This window comes from Lytechinus variegatus, chromosome 9 (assembly GCF_018143015.1).
Source record: "Lytechinus variegatus isolate NC3 chromosome 9, Lvar_3.0, whole genome shotgun sequence".
Lineage (NCBI taxonomy): Eukaryota > Metazoa > Echinodermata > Echinoidea > Temnopleuroida > Toxopneustidae > Lytechinus > Lytechinus variegatus.
Window position 1 is genome coordinate 11,618,655 of NC_054748.1, and position 15,851 is coordinate 11,634,505.

At 37.9% G+C, this 15,851-nt stretch overlaps 2 protein-coding genes and 1 long non-coding RNA gene across 3 annotated transcripts; all 3 read right to left on the bottom strand.

Moving 5' to 3' along the window:
* Nucleotides 1–4,398: 4,398 nt before the first annotated feature.
* LOC121421318 lies at nucleotides 4,399–7,296 on the bottom strand. Its single transcript, XM_041616002.1, has one exon. It carries the CDS (start codon nucleotides 7,294–7,296, stop codon nucleotides 4,399–4,401), a length of 2,898 nt encoding a protein of 965 aa, XP_041471936.1.
* Nucleotides 7,297–7,622: 326 nt separating this feature from the next.
* Nucleotides 7,623–10,076, bottom strand: LOC121421320. Its single transcript, XM_041616003.1, has one exon. The coding sequence runs from the start codon at nucleotides 10,074–10,076 to the stop codon at nucleotides 7,623–7,625; it is 2,454 nt and encodes an 817-aa protein (XP_041471937.1).
* Nucleotides 10,077–10,231: 155 nt separating this feature from the next.
* LOC121422079 lies at nucleotides 10,232–11,275 on the bottom strand. The gene is made up of 2 exons (XR_005971111.1): nucleotides 11,235–11,275; nucleotides 10,232–10,377 (listed from the first exon to the last, which is right to left on the bottom strand). It is a non-coding gene; the product is annotated as an uncharacterized LOC121422079 (long non-coding RNA).
* Between the last annotated feature and the right edge of the window lie 4,576 nt (nucleotides 11,276–15,851).

Genomic DNA, 15,851 nt, shown 5'->3' on the forward strand with positions numbered 1-15,851 from the left:
GATTGATCCAATCGATCGATCTTAACTCTATGGAAATCCATCAGTGTCAGAATTTTCTACAGGAAATTTGCAAAATGTACAGTAAATTTTTTATGAAAACAACGAATGTATGAATATGCATCATAGCTAGATATAACAAGCGTGCATAATACTACGTTGCTGGCCGTCCATAGTTGCGATTGATCGGATCAATCGCAACTCTTTGTATTATGGGGCCTGGAGTTCTTCACCTTCTTCAGAGCCAGGTAGTCTTTGATCTGCAACAGCAATTGATAATGATAGCATATAAAGTCGATTGATGACAGGAATAATCTGTTTCGTATTTGAATTCTACATGGCAAATATTACTGATACCAGGCCAGATAGTTGGGATAGACTTTTAAAAAAGATAAATTGCAGTTGTTTCAATAAACTACTGACAATTTACACGATTGATACCCAACTGTTCCCACCCTTTTTCTCGTTGTCGAGCATGACGAAGTGTGAAGCTGCAGGGATGGAACAATAATTCTAAAGGGGGGCATTTTTCCAATGAAAATGTGACAAGCTAGGTCATTTCGTTCGCAGAAAATTTGAAAAAAAACCCCAAAACAAACAAAAACTCTTCACTTTCAAGGGGGGGGGGTACATTTGGGTTAAAACTGTTAATTTACTTTACAGGATTTGATTATGGCTCTCAAATGGGGGGGGGGGCAGTGTGAGGATGTATAATAAAACGATTTCTTTATCTAAAGAAGTTCATATCTTTTTAAATTCTTTTTTGTCACCATTGTCCCGTCGTTATATCTCTACAAAATAATTTTTACACAAGCTGAAATACACATACCCAGCCTTTCATGCCTCAGATTTCTCCAGACGAAAAATCCCACAACAACGGTCACTGCAAATCCTACCGCAATCGGTAGGGCGATTTTTAGTGCAAGTAGATTTGTAGAGCCTGTAGGCTCATGACTTGGGACTTCAGATTGATGTTCAGTCTTGAAGAATATAACGGAACTGTTAACAAGTCCACCAACAGACAATCCTTCAGCCACACAGGTAAAGACAGTACCATTCTTAGTCTCATTCACAGACCCTGTCATCGTCAGCATCTGGTCAAACGTTCCGTCTTCTCGTTCCTCGATCGTTAGGTCGGGTTCGTCCCGACGTTGGTTCCGTTGGTCGTCCAAGAGAGAGAAACCTCCGGCATCGCCCCGTACACTGAACAGTTCAGTTGGAAAACTGTCTGGTTGTCGGTCATAGGGTGGATGCATGGTGTTTCTTCATAAGCTGTGGATTGGTTTAGATTGGTCAAGTCTTCGCATTGCTTGATGGTGACGAAATTCGTGTTTGTGGTGTTGGCATAAACTGCAGGCGGAATAGATGAGACACACAAAAAATGATATATACACAACAACAACAAAAGTAAGTCCCCCCTAAATCAAAATGTTGTAACTTTTGAACGGAATAATTTTGAGATATAATATTTCGTAGGTGTTTTTCTAACAACTCTTGGAGAAAAATTACATTTCATTTCATTTATTGGTTTCTGCAACACTTTTTCATAAACATATTAACAAACAAAATACAATAATAATATACACATAACTGACAAGCAAAACATACCCAAAAAATGCATTTTCGATTAAAACATCGATTATTAGAAGGTTGCAGGGGTTAGCTAAGGTTGACTGCGTGGCAACCTCAGAAAACGATGATAATTATTCTTACTACATATCTTGTAGATTGATCGGTTAAATCATGCATGAGTAATCAAAGTAACCTTCGTCTTTTCGTTGGAGTTGGAGATTTCATACTAGATTTCATTCCAGATTCCAGATTTCCTATGCTTGATAAAGTTCTTATGATACTCTGTGTATCAACATAATGTAGCGTGTGGACAGTGTTTCAATCCCACCGGAAATTGTGCATCATATCTTTCATGTATGGAAGTCATTTGTGTCTGGGAAATCTCCATGTTTTTTTCAGGATCTAAGTGTTGACTAGTCCAGTCCCATATTGATATTCTCGTGCTGTGTTACTTTGGAAGACTGCCTCTTATTGCTTAAACCGGCGAGTTGGCATTTACACGGCCCATCCCACTTTTCGATTGTATTATTACGTAATCTCTAACGACATGTTGAAGATATCCACTATGTACATTAGCTGTGGCAGAGCCACAAGACCTATAAATGAATACGAGGCACAGGTCTCAACTGAAGTTGTCTAGCGTTTATTATTGTTTGTTTCCATGTCGTTCAACTCCGTGAAAACTGCATGACAAAGATATAAATTGCAAGAATAATAAGCACATGCAAATAAATCTAGTCTCAAACTGTGCTATCATGCTTCAAAACAGTTACCCAAATAAGCGATATCTATTATATGATGAATCGATCACAACCCTATAATCTTGGCTAATTAAACCCAACACATTGCATGCTTGGAAATAACCATATACTCATTTGTCATGCAAGTCATAAACCTCATGCGTTAAAGAAGAATCATATTAGAGCAATACCTTAAGGGTGATACAATAAGAAAATGATAACACATTGTCCCACCTATGCCCTTTCATGTAAGTCTGAGTTCCAATCACTGTGAGGTCATCTTTGGATTTGTCTAAATTGTCTTGAATCTACTCATCCTTCAAAATCCTTTCATATCTGTGGTCAGTAATAAACCTATCATTCTCACATAATTGTACGTCTCACATCATTGCCTGGAATACAAGTGCAATTTATCTTGTACATTTCATAACACAACTATATGCATGACATTTCTACTCGTACAGTACACTGTGTATTTGCGTACGTGTCATCTACAAATAGTGCAATCATTTGGTTCCTTCTTAATCTTTATAATCCTGTACACAACACTTATTTTATTGAAAGCAATTGTTAAATCATATATTATACTGACCTCTATGCCCTTTCGTTGGCTCAAATCCTTTTATATCAGCGATTTCATCAAATTTAAGGCAATCAACAATTCAATTTTGCCGGTTTCAACGTATCGTTATCTGCCGCATGAGGGCGACAAATCATTTAACAAGTCGAGGTCATCAACATGGCTCCTTTAAATTAGTGAGAAAAAAAAACTAATTTACCTTTCACTAAATAATTTTGTCAGTCAATAACTATTAATCAGATTCAATTATAAAAAAAAAATAATTACATACACGATGATACAATAAGCATTACTAAGCAAATTGATACATCATATCACTAAATGTGCAATCCCATTTTTGAAGTTTGGTTATGAATATCTTGAATACTGATTTAGAATATGGAATTGGTATCATATGAAAATACAAATAACTCATAGGCATTGTTTTCCTTTGAACCATTGTACTGAATTTTCTGAATATAAACACACAAAGTCCATAAAAAAAAATCTTTCAAATTTATGCAAAGGCTTTCACTGAATATGCCCTGTATAAATCTTCAGTCATGACGAGAACTGGCATAACTTACCGAATGTATATAATGAAAATTTAAACTCATTCAGTAGGCAAAGGAATTTTCACAAATTTCCAATTGAATTTTGAATTACCTTTCCATGCATACAAATCTTGAATAAAAATAACTCTTTAGTATTTTCTTTTATAGTAATAATGTTGAGTATCGACCTACATCAGCCTTTTGACAAGTCGAACCTAGAGTAAACCAAATAAAAAATGTACACAATATTCAGGCAAATTTGAACGTTGAGACATTCATGTCATAATAGCTATATTATAATCCAGTCTTATGGAGTTTTGCAAGAAATTGATCAAAAATTAATTTCAAGTTTCCAAATCGATCAAAAGTCCTATTTGTTATTTTTGCTGATCGGTTTTTATGTATCAAAAATGCAATTTGATTTGATTAGCCAAAATTGTTCTATCACTTGTAAAATCGCCACTGACCTTTACGATTGATAGCAATATTTTTTTGCAACACCTCGTTAGTCTTCTCTGCAGACCATTTGAATTGACATAATTCCTTTATTTGCTGATAATTATGTCAACTTGAAAAGAAAAAATTGTCTTGAGCTCCAGACATAAATTTCCAACAAAAAGGTATTAGTCTTTAAAAACTAGACCTGAAATGGGTGGAGCATGTTTGTCTTTGAATTCAGACCCAACTCAGATTTGGACAAAACAACTATTCTTTGAATTCAGACCCAATAAACATTTTGACAAACAATAATTAGTCTACGAATTCAGACCAAATTTAGATTTCGACCAAACAAAGGTAGTCTACCAATTCAGACCAAATTTAGATTCAATAGGTCTATGAGTTAAAATCAAAGGTGAGGTCTAGTCTCTGAGTTCAGACCCCAAATTGGTCAAATTAGTGTTTCTAGTTTATGGATCACATAGTCTGTCTCTTTCAAATGTTCAAAGTTAATGAAAAATGGCTCCATGGCGGGGAATTAACCCTGTTCGTCCTGGGGTAGAATCAAAACTAGTTTGTGAATCGGACGATCTAAGTAATTCACTGAAGTAGTTCGCTTTCCTGATGCTGCTAGTTTTCGATCACCCACTGCTACCTTCACTTTGCGAACGCGATTGTCTTTTGATTCATACGTTTCAACGATTCTTCCAAGTGGCCATAAGTTTCCAGGTAACTGATCATCTTTGATGATTACGACATCACCAACTCTCATATTACGACGAGTACGAGTCCATTTCTTTCGTGACTGCAGTTGGTTCAAGAACTCTTTTCTCCATCGGCTCCAAAACTCATTACACAGGTGCTGAACCCTCCTCCAGCGCTTCTTCAGGTAAACATCTTCACGAAGAAACCTCCCAGGTGGTGGCAGAATAACCTTCGTCTTTTGGGTCAGTAGGTGGTTCGGAGTAAGTGGTTCTGGGTGGTTGGGTTCATTGAGGAATTCCACAGCCAAAGGACGACTGTTGACTATAGCAGCTGCTTCACAGAGCAAGGTACGAAGCGAGTCATCATCAAGTTGGTGACCATTTCGATGCAGTAATGCATCGAGTATTGTGCGTACTGAACGAATCTGTCTTTCCCATGCCCCTCCCATATGACTTGAGGCTGGGGAATTGAACTTGAAATCAAGATAGTCACAGCCCTCTGAAAGCAGAATAGATGCCACTTTCGTTTGGTCCATTTCTTTCCATGCTTTTGAGAGTTCAGTTGCTGCACCAGTAAAGTTTGTCCCTCTGTCTGATCTCAGCTGCCTGATAGGGCCACGTATAGAAACGAAACGTCGTAATCCATTTATGAAGGCATCAGTAGTCATCGAGTTCAGCGTTTCTATGTGAATTGCTCTTGATGCCATGCAAGTAAAGATGAGGCCATACCTTTTCAACTCTTTTCTGCCTTCTTTGATAGTCCACGGGCCAAAACAATCCACTCCACAGTAAGTAAACGGAGGACTAGGTGTAAGCCGATCTTTGGGAAGATCAGCCATCTTCTGACTTTGGACTGGTTGACGAAGTTTGTGGCAGGTCACACATCTGGAGATAAACTTGGACACAAAGTGACTGCAACCAAGGATCCAGTATCCCTTAGCTCGGATGTGGTTGATTGTCATTCCTCTTCCCTGGTGAGCTATTTCTGCATGGCAATGGGCAACTAGGAGTTCTATAATATGAGACTGTGGGAGAATGGCAGGGTGCTTAAGCTCGAATGGTCCCTCAACCCTTGTCAGTCTACCTCCAACTCTGAGAATTCCTTCAGTGTCTATGAAGGGATCCAATTGATGTAGACGGCTCTTAGACTTGACGAGACGTCTGCCCTTCCGAGTAGCTCCTATGCCGCCCAATATCCGTAGCTCCTCTTCGAAAGCATCTTTCTGAATGTGTCGTATGATTTCTTTCTCAGCATTGACAAGCAGTTCGGTGGACAGAGGTTGAATGGCGATCTTGGCTTTATTTGAACCCTTTTGCTTTTCCTGACAGCATCTCTGGAGGTAAAGCTTGAGATGAAGACAGTTGGCTACTGCCCTCTTGACTTGATGCCAGGTAGAGAATTGTCTGAGTCTCTCAAAATCAAATTTCTCTGCACATTTGGTTGTAGCATGTGAGCGTTTCACCTCAGGATCGTTTGGAAGAATTGTGCTTTCATCCTTATTCTTCTCATCTTCGACGTCATCCATCCACAAGAACTCTGGGCCAATCAGCCATTTCGTCATCTCTCGTTGGTCAACTCTGATCCCTCTAGATGCCTTGTCAGCTGGGTTATCTTTGGTTTCTACATACTTCCACTGAGATGGTGATGAAGCATCTCTGATTTGTTTCACCCTATTAGCAACGAATACATGGAAACGTCTTGTCTCATTCTTAACGTAACCAAGTACGACTCTACTGTCCGTCCAAAAGACTTCTTTGTCGATTGTGAGACCCAGTTCCGTTTTAAGAAACAGGCTTACTTTGACTGAGAGCAAAGCCGCAGTTAGCTCGAGTCTTGGAATCGTAGGTGTCTTCACAGGAGCAACTCTGGACTTTCCAATAACTAGAGCACAGTGTACATCACCCTTCTGATTTATCAGTCTCAAGTAGGTGCACTGACCATAGCCTACGCTGCTGGCATCTGAGAAATGATGGAGTTCTACCCTCTGGATTGCACCGAAGTTGTTGGGCTTGAAACATCGTTTGATTGAGAGACTCTCCACCTTTACAATGTCGTTCTTCCATTTTTCCCATCTTGCTTGGAGGTCAGCGTTCAGGGGATCATCCCAGTCGGCACCATCTTTGCATAATTCTTGAAGAATTAATTTGCCGGGAAGAATAACTGGAGCTAGTAGACCTAGAGGGTCATACACCGACATCACAGTTGCTAAGATTCCACGTCTAGTTGAAGGCTTCGGGTCAAATGTTAGCCGAAACTGAAATGTGTCTGATTCCACACACCACTGTACTCCTAATGCCTTCTGGATTGGTAATTCATTGTGGAATAATTCCTTGGTTGTTAGATCCTTGGCTCTTTGTGCTTCAGGCACATCTTCAATCACCTTTCGAGAGTTGGAGATAAATTTGTGTAAGTGTATCCCACCTTTCTTACATAACTCTCTTGTCCTCACGATCAGGTCAGTAGCCTTCTCAGCTGTAGGGACCGACTTCAAACCATCATCAACGTAAAAGTCATGATGCACAAAGTCCTTTACGTCTTTTCCAAATTGCTGTTCATGATCTGTTGCTATCTGCTTGAGGCAGAAGTTTGAACAGCCTGGTGATGATGAAGCCCCGAAAAGGTGTACTCTCATACGCAGATCACATACAGGTTGTCGATAGTCTCCGTCCTTCCACCATAAGAATCGAAGATAGTCACGGTGATCACTTCTGACTTGAAACTGATAGAACATCTCCTGTATGTCACAACTAAAGGCCACATAATCGGTGCGGAATCTACATAATACTCCAACTAGATTATTTGTCAGATCTGGACCGGTTAACAGATGGTGGTTCAGTGCCTCACCGTTGCATTGTGCACTACAATCAAAAACCACACGAAGCTTGTTGGGTTGCTGCACTCCATGGTGAGGGATGTACCAAAATGTGTCAGCTTCCCTAGATGAGTTTGGAACATATTCTGCATAACCCTTCTCTATCAGTGCCTGAATCTTTTGAGTATAAAGCTTATGATACTCAGAGTCCTTTTCAAATTTTCTCTTTAAGCTGCCTAACCTCTTCAAAGCCATATTCCTGTTGTTTGGCAGCTTAGGATGTGTTTCTTTGAAGGAAGGGGTGTTTCGTAGTGTCCATTGCCTGTGACTCGAATCTGCTCCTCCATTAGTTTCAGAAACTTGGTATCATTCTGAGAGTAATGACGTTGTGCTCTTTCAGGGGCAAAATCTGCTTCTAAGAGCTTGACGACTTGATGAGGTGCTATCTCCTCTCTAACTGTGGATTGGCATGAGAACATGACTTCTGTAGGATGACTGTCTAGCCGCACTTCCTCAGGAAGGACCTTCACCATGGTACGATGGCTTATACCTATTGGGTCATTATCATTACAGCCATGGTCCACCATGCCTATGACACTCCATCCCAGGTCAGTCTGCATTGCGAAAGGTCCTCCATGTACCGGTGGGGGAATGACAGCTCGAGGAGTAAGTGCAGTAGGACAATCATAGCCTATAAGTAAGGCTATCTCACAATCCATTAATGGCGATAGGTGATCTTTAATGGACTCCAGATAGGTAAGATTCTCGACGACTTCAGGCGTTGGAATGTGAGTTCTATTCGCCGGCATGATATCACGGGTATAAGATGGTGGTAACATAATCTCCTTATTACCATTCAAGGCCCTCACCTTGAGACCTTTAATTTTCTCGCTTGCAACTCTTTCCTCAGCCTTGGACATTGTTGAGAGTAGGTTGACCTCTGTTCCTGTAACTCCCATTTTTTCATTCGTCCTTCGAAGGATAAACGTTGTGTCAGATTGGGTATCAAGCATTGCATATACCAACATCTCCTTTGGCGTTGAAGTATGGGATAACCAAACTGGAACAATAGAAGAGGTTTTTGAAGTATGGGAGCTACTCCTGTTGCTTGATGCATGGGATGAATGAGATTCCTCTGCCTCACGTAGAGAGTCATCTTCCTTAGATTGTCGCTTACTACTCCAATTATCATCATGAAGTGGTGTAGGATGTCTTTTCTTACACCTCGAACAAGTGCTCTTATAGCGACATTCCTTCGATCTATGACCAGGCTTAAGACATCCGAAGCACAGATTACATTTGTGGACAAATTTTCTCTTCTCTTCCATAGGCTGTGATGCGAAAGAAGTACACTCTGCCAGACGGTGCTGTCCTTTGCAAAAAAGACAGCCGAGTTTCTTCTTGTTTCCTTCATCTTTCTTCTGTATGCCAGTAGATAGAGTCCTAGCTTTAGACGATGGCTTCCTTTCCTGAACAGACGTTACTGATACACTTGCTACCTCTGCTTCTTCTACGATAAAGTTCACAAAGACAGGGAATGGAGGGAATGAGTTTGTATCTCTTCTCCATTGAACAACCTTCCGACCCCATCTATGCGTGAGCCAGTCTGGAAGCTTTGACAATAGCTTTCTGTTCTCCCTCTCATCGTCTAGGTGTTTCAAATGATGTACAACCTGAGATGTAGCAAAACACTGACGTAGAAAATCGCCATATCTTCGCAGGCCATCTGAGTCCCTTGCACCTATCTTAGGCCATGCATCTAGCTTGTCTCGAAATGCATTGGACAAGACAAACGTGTCTCCATAACGTTTGTCCAATTCCTGTCTTGCGATTGCGTAAGCATGGTCGTCACTAGGGAGTGAGTATCCCTGAACTAACTCAAAGGGACAGCCCTTTAGGTATTTCAACAAGTAGTAAAACTTGTCTTCTGGCATGATTCCTTTCCTTTCAATGAGCATGTCATAAGCTCTCTTCCAAGCCGGATACTGTAGGGGGCTTCCATCAAAGACTGGTGGCTCTGGAATAGGGAGTCGATTGAGTCGCATCTGGTCAATCAGACATGATGTGAGGAATTCTGGGTCTTGATGAGGCTCTTGCACAAGATTTGCAGGCTCCTCAAATGTTTGTTGTTGTCTAGGTCTGAGATCTTCGTTTGGAATTGCTTTGTCAGCATTGACTTTCTTTTCAACCCTGTTTTCTTGACGTACTTTATCACTTTGAACGTCATCTGTATTGTTGGGTTGTAACTGTTGATCAAGCCATTGTTGACATCGACGTTTCGATGAAGAACTTGACGTAGACAATCTCAAACTTCCTTGGGTGGCTCTCACTCGGTTGTACGTTTGTTTCATTAGAACTGAATGTTCTTCCTCTAGCTCATCAAGTTTTGCTTCACTATTTTCCTCTTTAGAAAGCATCTTTGCAGCTGCAGAAAATTCTTCTTGAGCTGTTATAGCATCATCCGTAATTGCCTGCAGAGCATCTCTGTGGGATTTTATGGCATTAACTTCTGCATCTTCATCAGTAAGAAGAGCCCTTAATTTCGTTGATGATCTTCTCCATGAAGTAATGCAGCTTTTCCATTTCTTTTCCTTCACTTCTAACTGCCATTGTAATCCCTTATTGGTAGGTTGACGAATTCGCTTGTCACCTCCGACTGCTCCAGGTTCAGATAAGCTTTCCTCGTGATGAGTAGACATTTTCAGATGACTTCCGTTGATGATAATTGCGAAGACAGTCCGACTCTTTAACGGCGATAGAATTCGAACCTCAGCATGGCTAGAGAGTAGAGTTTTCACTGTAGCTGTGGCAGAGCCACAAGAGCTATAAATGAATACGAGGCACAGGTCTCAACTGAAGTTGTCTAGCGTTTATTATTGTTTGTTTCCATGTCGTTCAACTCCGTGAAAACTGCATGACAAAGATATAAATTGCAAGAATAATAAGCACATGCAAATAAATCTAGTCTCAAACTGTGCTATCATGCTTCAAAACAGTTACCTCTCTGCAGATGTTCCTGGCAAGTTTAGGGGACACCTTGCACTTCCTGCCACGCCCACTAAGGTTCTTCACAGTGTTGTACCTCTTGTGCTTCTGGATTACGCTCTGGACTGTTGCCACAGGGACGTCATACTGCTTTGAAATGGCCTTGTAACCTTTTCCCTCAATGTGGGCATTCACAAGACGTTGCCGTAGGTCCTCACTGAGCTCCTTCTTCTTGGCCATGATTATCAGAGACTGCGAGTATCCAGAATGCTTTCCTCTATTTATACCCTTTTAGAAAGATGCTATTTTCCATCATTGTTTAATGGCTTGTTTAACAAAGAGGGTATTTAATTCATTGGAACATCTTGAAATAACTATAGAACAAAGAATAGCACATTCCCAGACAGTGAAAATAATGCGCATTGTCATAAAAGGACATTTTTGTTTAGGTATTGGCAAGGGTATGAATAATTCTGAACAAGTGCAAAAAATAACTTTCGACCCTATCTATTATTATGCTAATGAAGACTTGCCAGCTCATATGTCAAATCATGCATAGCAACAAGCAGACAAAAAATACAAATAAAGTTACATCATAATAGCTTTTACAAGTAAAGAATCTACCAAAGAATGTTTTTCCACAAGGGGTATGAATAATTTTGAGGACAACTGTAGCTGTGGCAGAGCCACAAGAGCTATAAATGAATACGAGGCACAGGTCTCAACTGAAGTTGTCTAGCGTTTATTATTGTTTGCTTCCATGTCGTTCAACTCCGTGAAAACTGCATGACAAAGATATAAATTGCAAGAATAATAAGCACATGCAAATAAATCTAGTCTCAAACTGTGCTATCATGCTTCAAAACAGTTACCCAAATAAGCGATATCTATTATATGATGAATCGATCACAACCCTATAATCTTGGCTAATTAAACCCAACACATTGCATGCTTGGATCTAACCATATACTCATTTGTCATGCAAGTCATAAACCTCATGCGTTAAAGAAGAATCATATTAGAGCAATACCTTAAGGGTGATACAATAAGAAAATGATAACACATTGTCCCACCTATGCCCTTTCATGTAAGTCTGAGTTCCAATCACTGTGAGGTCATCTTTGGATTTGTCTAAATTGTCTTGAATCTACTCATCCTTCAAAATCCTTTCATATCTGTGGTCAGTAATAAACCTATCATTCTCACATAATTGTACGTCTCACATCATTGCTTGGAATACAAGTGCAATTTATCTTGTACATTTCATAACACAACTATATGCATGACATTTCTACTCGTACAGTACACTGTGTATTTGCGTACGTGTCATCTACAAATAGTGCAATCATTTGGTTCCTTCTTAATCTTTATAATCCTGTACACAACACTTATTTTATTGAAAGCAATTGTTAAATCTTATATTTTACTGACCTCTATGCCCTTTCGTTGGCTCAAATCCTTTTATATCAGCGATTTCATCAAATTTAAGGCAATCAACAATTCAATTTTGCCGGTTTCAACGTATCGTTAATTATCTGCCGCATGAGGGCGACAAATCATTTAACAAGTCGAGGTCATCAACACACTAGATCGAGGGGCCGTTTGCACTCAGCTGATCCATGTACCCCTCCCTCTGCTCCATCGTTGACTGGATCTAAACAAAGTCCAGCGTACTTAGATCGTATTGATACAGTCGTTCAAAGAGCGGTGGCGGTGGCAATGGAACGCGAGAGACAAAAACTCAATGATGACATGGTTAAGCGCGAAAATAACTTACGTGAAATACTTGATGAGAAGCTCGCTAGTCTACATGTTCTTGAGATATCTATCGATAGTAAAATGAAGCAACTCCGTGATCTTGAAAAATCGGTTTCTGATAACACGACTAACACCAATGCTTTGTTAAATAGGATTGACCACATCGAGCAGTACTCCCGTCGCAATAATATCCGTATCCTGGGAGTTAAGTCTACTCCTGATGAAGATACCGACGAGATCGTTCGTAACGTTGCTAAGCAGATTGGTATCGATCTTACACTATGCGACATTGATCGATCCCATCGTCTTCGCCGTCCAACTATCAGTAATGATGTTCAACCCCAAGGATCATACGCCGGCGTGGCCCGTAACGCCAAGTTAGCACCTCCACCGATCATTGTAAAATTCACTTCATACAGGCCGAAACGAATGATGATGAAAAATAGAAGAAAATTAAAAGGCTCAGGAACAGTGATTGTTGAGGATCTGACAAAGAAAAATTCGAATCTCCTCTTCCAGACGTCTAAACACTCAAGTGTGAAGGCTTCCTGGACTGTTGACGGACGTGTATTTGCCTTGGTCAAATCTACAGGCGGACATGAAATGAAAAAACTCATCTCTGGTCTTTCAGACCTAAACTCTATCTGACATTATTTTGATATACCATTGGTGTAATGAACATGATATTCCATTGCTTTTTAGCAATTTCTTGAATGGTTTCCTTTTCCGGTGGAAATGTAATTCTTTTTCTAATTAGACTGATTAAGTATATGTATATATATATTTTTGGTTTTTACTTAATTGTAAATAAACTTTGATTATGCCTGATCGTGAATTGTATCTCCAATTTCTCAATACTTTGCATTCTACTTCAATATCTGATCAATTATCTCCTTTAATTAATGATGAATTTACAAATGGTCCTCTCCAAAACTTTTTTACCCCCGATGAATTCAATACATTTACTGCTAGACAAAATCTTGATAACTCATTTTCGTGTATTCATATAAATTGCAGAAGCATTAAGAAAAATATTCTGCACCTTGAAACCTTTTTAAATATGATCGATTATAAACTTTGTGCAATAGCAACAACAGAAACTTGGATGAAAATTAATGACCCAGTGTATAATATCAATAGCTACGAATTTATCGGTAACTGTCGTAATACCCGTTCTGGAGGCGGGGTAGGCATTTATATACGAGATAATTTAAGTTATTCTCATAGATTCGATCTTGATACAAATACTGCAGAATTGGAATCTGTATTCATTGAAATAAAAACAAAAAAGAAAAATATAATTTTTGGCAGTGTCTACAGACCACCGAATACATCTTTCCAGAATTTCATTGTCTCTTTAAATACTGTTATTAATATAATTAATAAAGAAAACAAATTTGTATACATCGCTGGAGACTTTAATATAAATTTACTCAATGCCAATTCTTGCCCTCAAGTTAGTGATTTTCTTGATGTACTTATGGTTAATTCATTCTTTCCAGTTATACACTATCCTACTCGTATTACTATGAATTCAGCTACATTAATTGATAATATATTCACTAATAACAATAACATAGAAACTATTAATAGTGGTATTATATTTGCTGATATCAGCGACCACCTTCCAATTTTTTGGATTAATAATACTATAATCGATAATGAAGAATACATTCCAATCATAAAACGTGATATATGTGAAAATAATATTAAAACATTTACAGAAAAACTCAAAGCCGAATACTGGCAATTTGATGATAGAGATCCTAATGTCACTTATAATTATTTTTTAAACAAATTCAAGTCTCTATATGATGTTTGTTTTCCAAAGGTTCAGAAACCCAAAAGGCCAAGAAAAGATAAAATGTGGTTTAATGAGAATTTACGTAAAATGTGCAAAAAGAAATATCGTTTATATAAGAAATATATGAAATTTCCAACTACTAAAAATCATCAATTTTATAAAATATATAGAAATGAATGTAATAATAAAATCAAAAGAATTCGAAATGAGTATTATCACAACAAATTTTTACAAGTTCAATTTGATATGAAAAAAACATGGAAACTAATAAACAAATCCATGGGTAAATTTTCTAAAAACACCTTCATTGAGGAACTTATTGTAGGTGATCGATCATTTAAAGAAAATAATGAAATCGCTAATGAATTCAACAAATATTTTATCAATATTGGACCTTCTTTACAGCAAAATATTACTTCTGATTTCACTTGTAATTTTGTGCAATATTTAGATAGAAATGATCAATCTGCCTTTTTTATGCCCATTACTCCAAAAGAAATAATCAATGTTGTTTGTAATCTCAAAAATCGACCAAGTACTGGCTTTGATGATATTGATATTTCTATCGTTAAAAGAGTTATTCATATTATCTGTTTTCCATTAAGCGATATTTTCAATTGTTCGATGTTGACAGGAATTTTTCCTGATAACTTAAAAATTGCCAAAGTTATACCCTTATTTAAAGGCGGTTCTCATGCAAGTTCTAATAATTATCGACCAATTTCTGTGTTACCTGTATTTTCCAAAATATATGAAAAGTGTATTTATAATCGATTGTTTAAATTCCTTGTTCAATTCAATATTTTATCTAATAGCCAATACGGTTTTCGTCCTGGGTACTCCACATCTTCTGCCTTAGTTGATTTTGTTTGTAAAGTTTGTAATTCACTAGATAACAAGAAAATACTTATTGGATTATTTCTTGATTTAAGCAAAGCTTTTGATACTTTAGATCATTCAATTCTTTTATGTAAATTAAATAATTATGGTGTACGAGGTGTTCTTTTAGATCTTTTTAAAAGTTATTTGTCAAATCGTATGCAATATGTCTTAGTTAACAATCACAAGTCTGATTTACAGGTCATTGGATGTGGAGTACCCCAGGGATCCATACTTGGCCCGCTTTTGTTTTTGATTTATATGAATGACATTTGTAATTCATCCCACATTCTTCAATATATACTATTTGCAGATGACACCAGCGTGTTCTTGAGTGATTATAATATTGCAAATCTAATTCTCAATTTTAATAACGAAATCAATAAAATAAATTCATGGTTGATCTCCAATAGATTGGTTTTAAACACTAATAAAACTCATTACATGATTTTTTCTAACAAGATAATTGATTATAATAATATAGTTGTTTCTATGAATGATAACATTATTAATAGATGTACTTCTTTAAAATTTCTGGGTGTGACTATTGATAGTAGGTTATCATTTAATGAACACATTGATGTCATCTGCATGAAAATTTCGAAAAGTATAGGTATCCTTAACAAGTTAAAGTTTTTTCCAAAAAAGATTCTCAAAATGATTTATAATTCCATTATTTCACCATATTTTCGATATTGTAATATTGCCTGGAGTTCTTGTACTTCATACTCAATGCAACGTTTATACCGGCTACAAAAAAGAGCAGTGAGAATTATAACACATGCCAATTTTCTTGCCCATACCAAGCCGCTGTTTAGTCAATTAAATTTGTTGAATGTTTATGATTTTTCTGAATATGAAATTGCAATTTTTATGTACTTATGTTTCAAAAGCTTTATTCCAAACAATATCTCAGAAATATTTTGTTACAATGCTGATGTTCATTCTTATCATACGCGAGGATCTGCAGACTTCCATATACCCAAAATACGCACCTCCTTAGCTAAGAATTGTATTTTTTACAAAGGACCCGTTATCTGGAACAAGT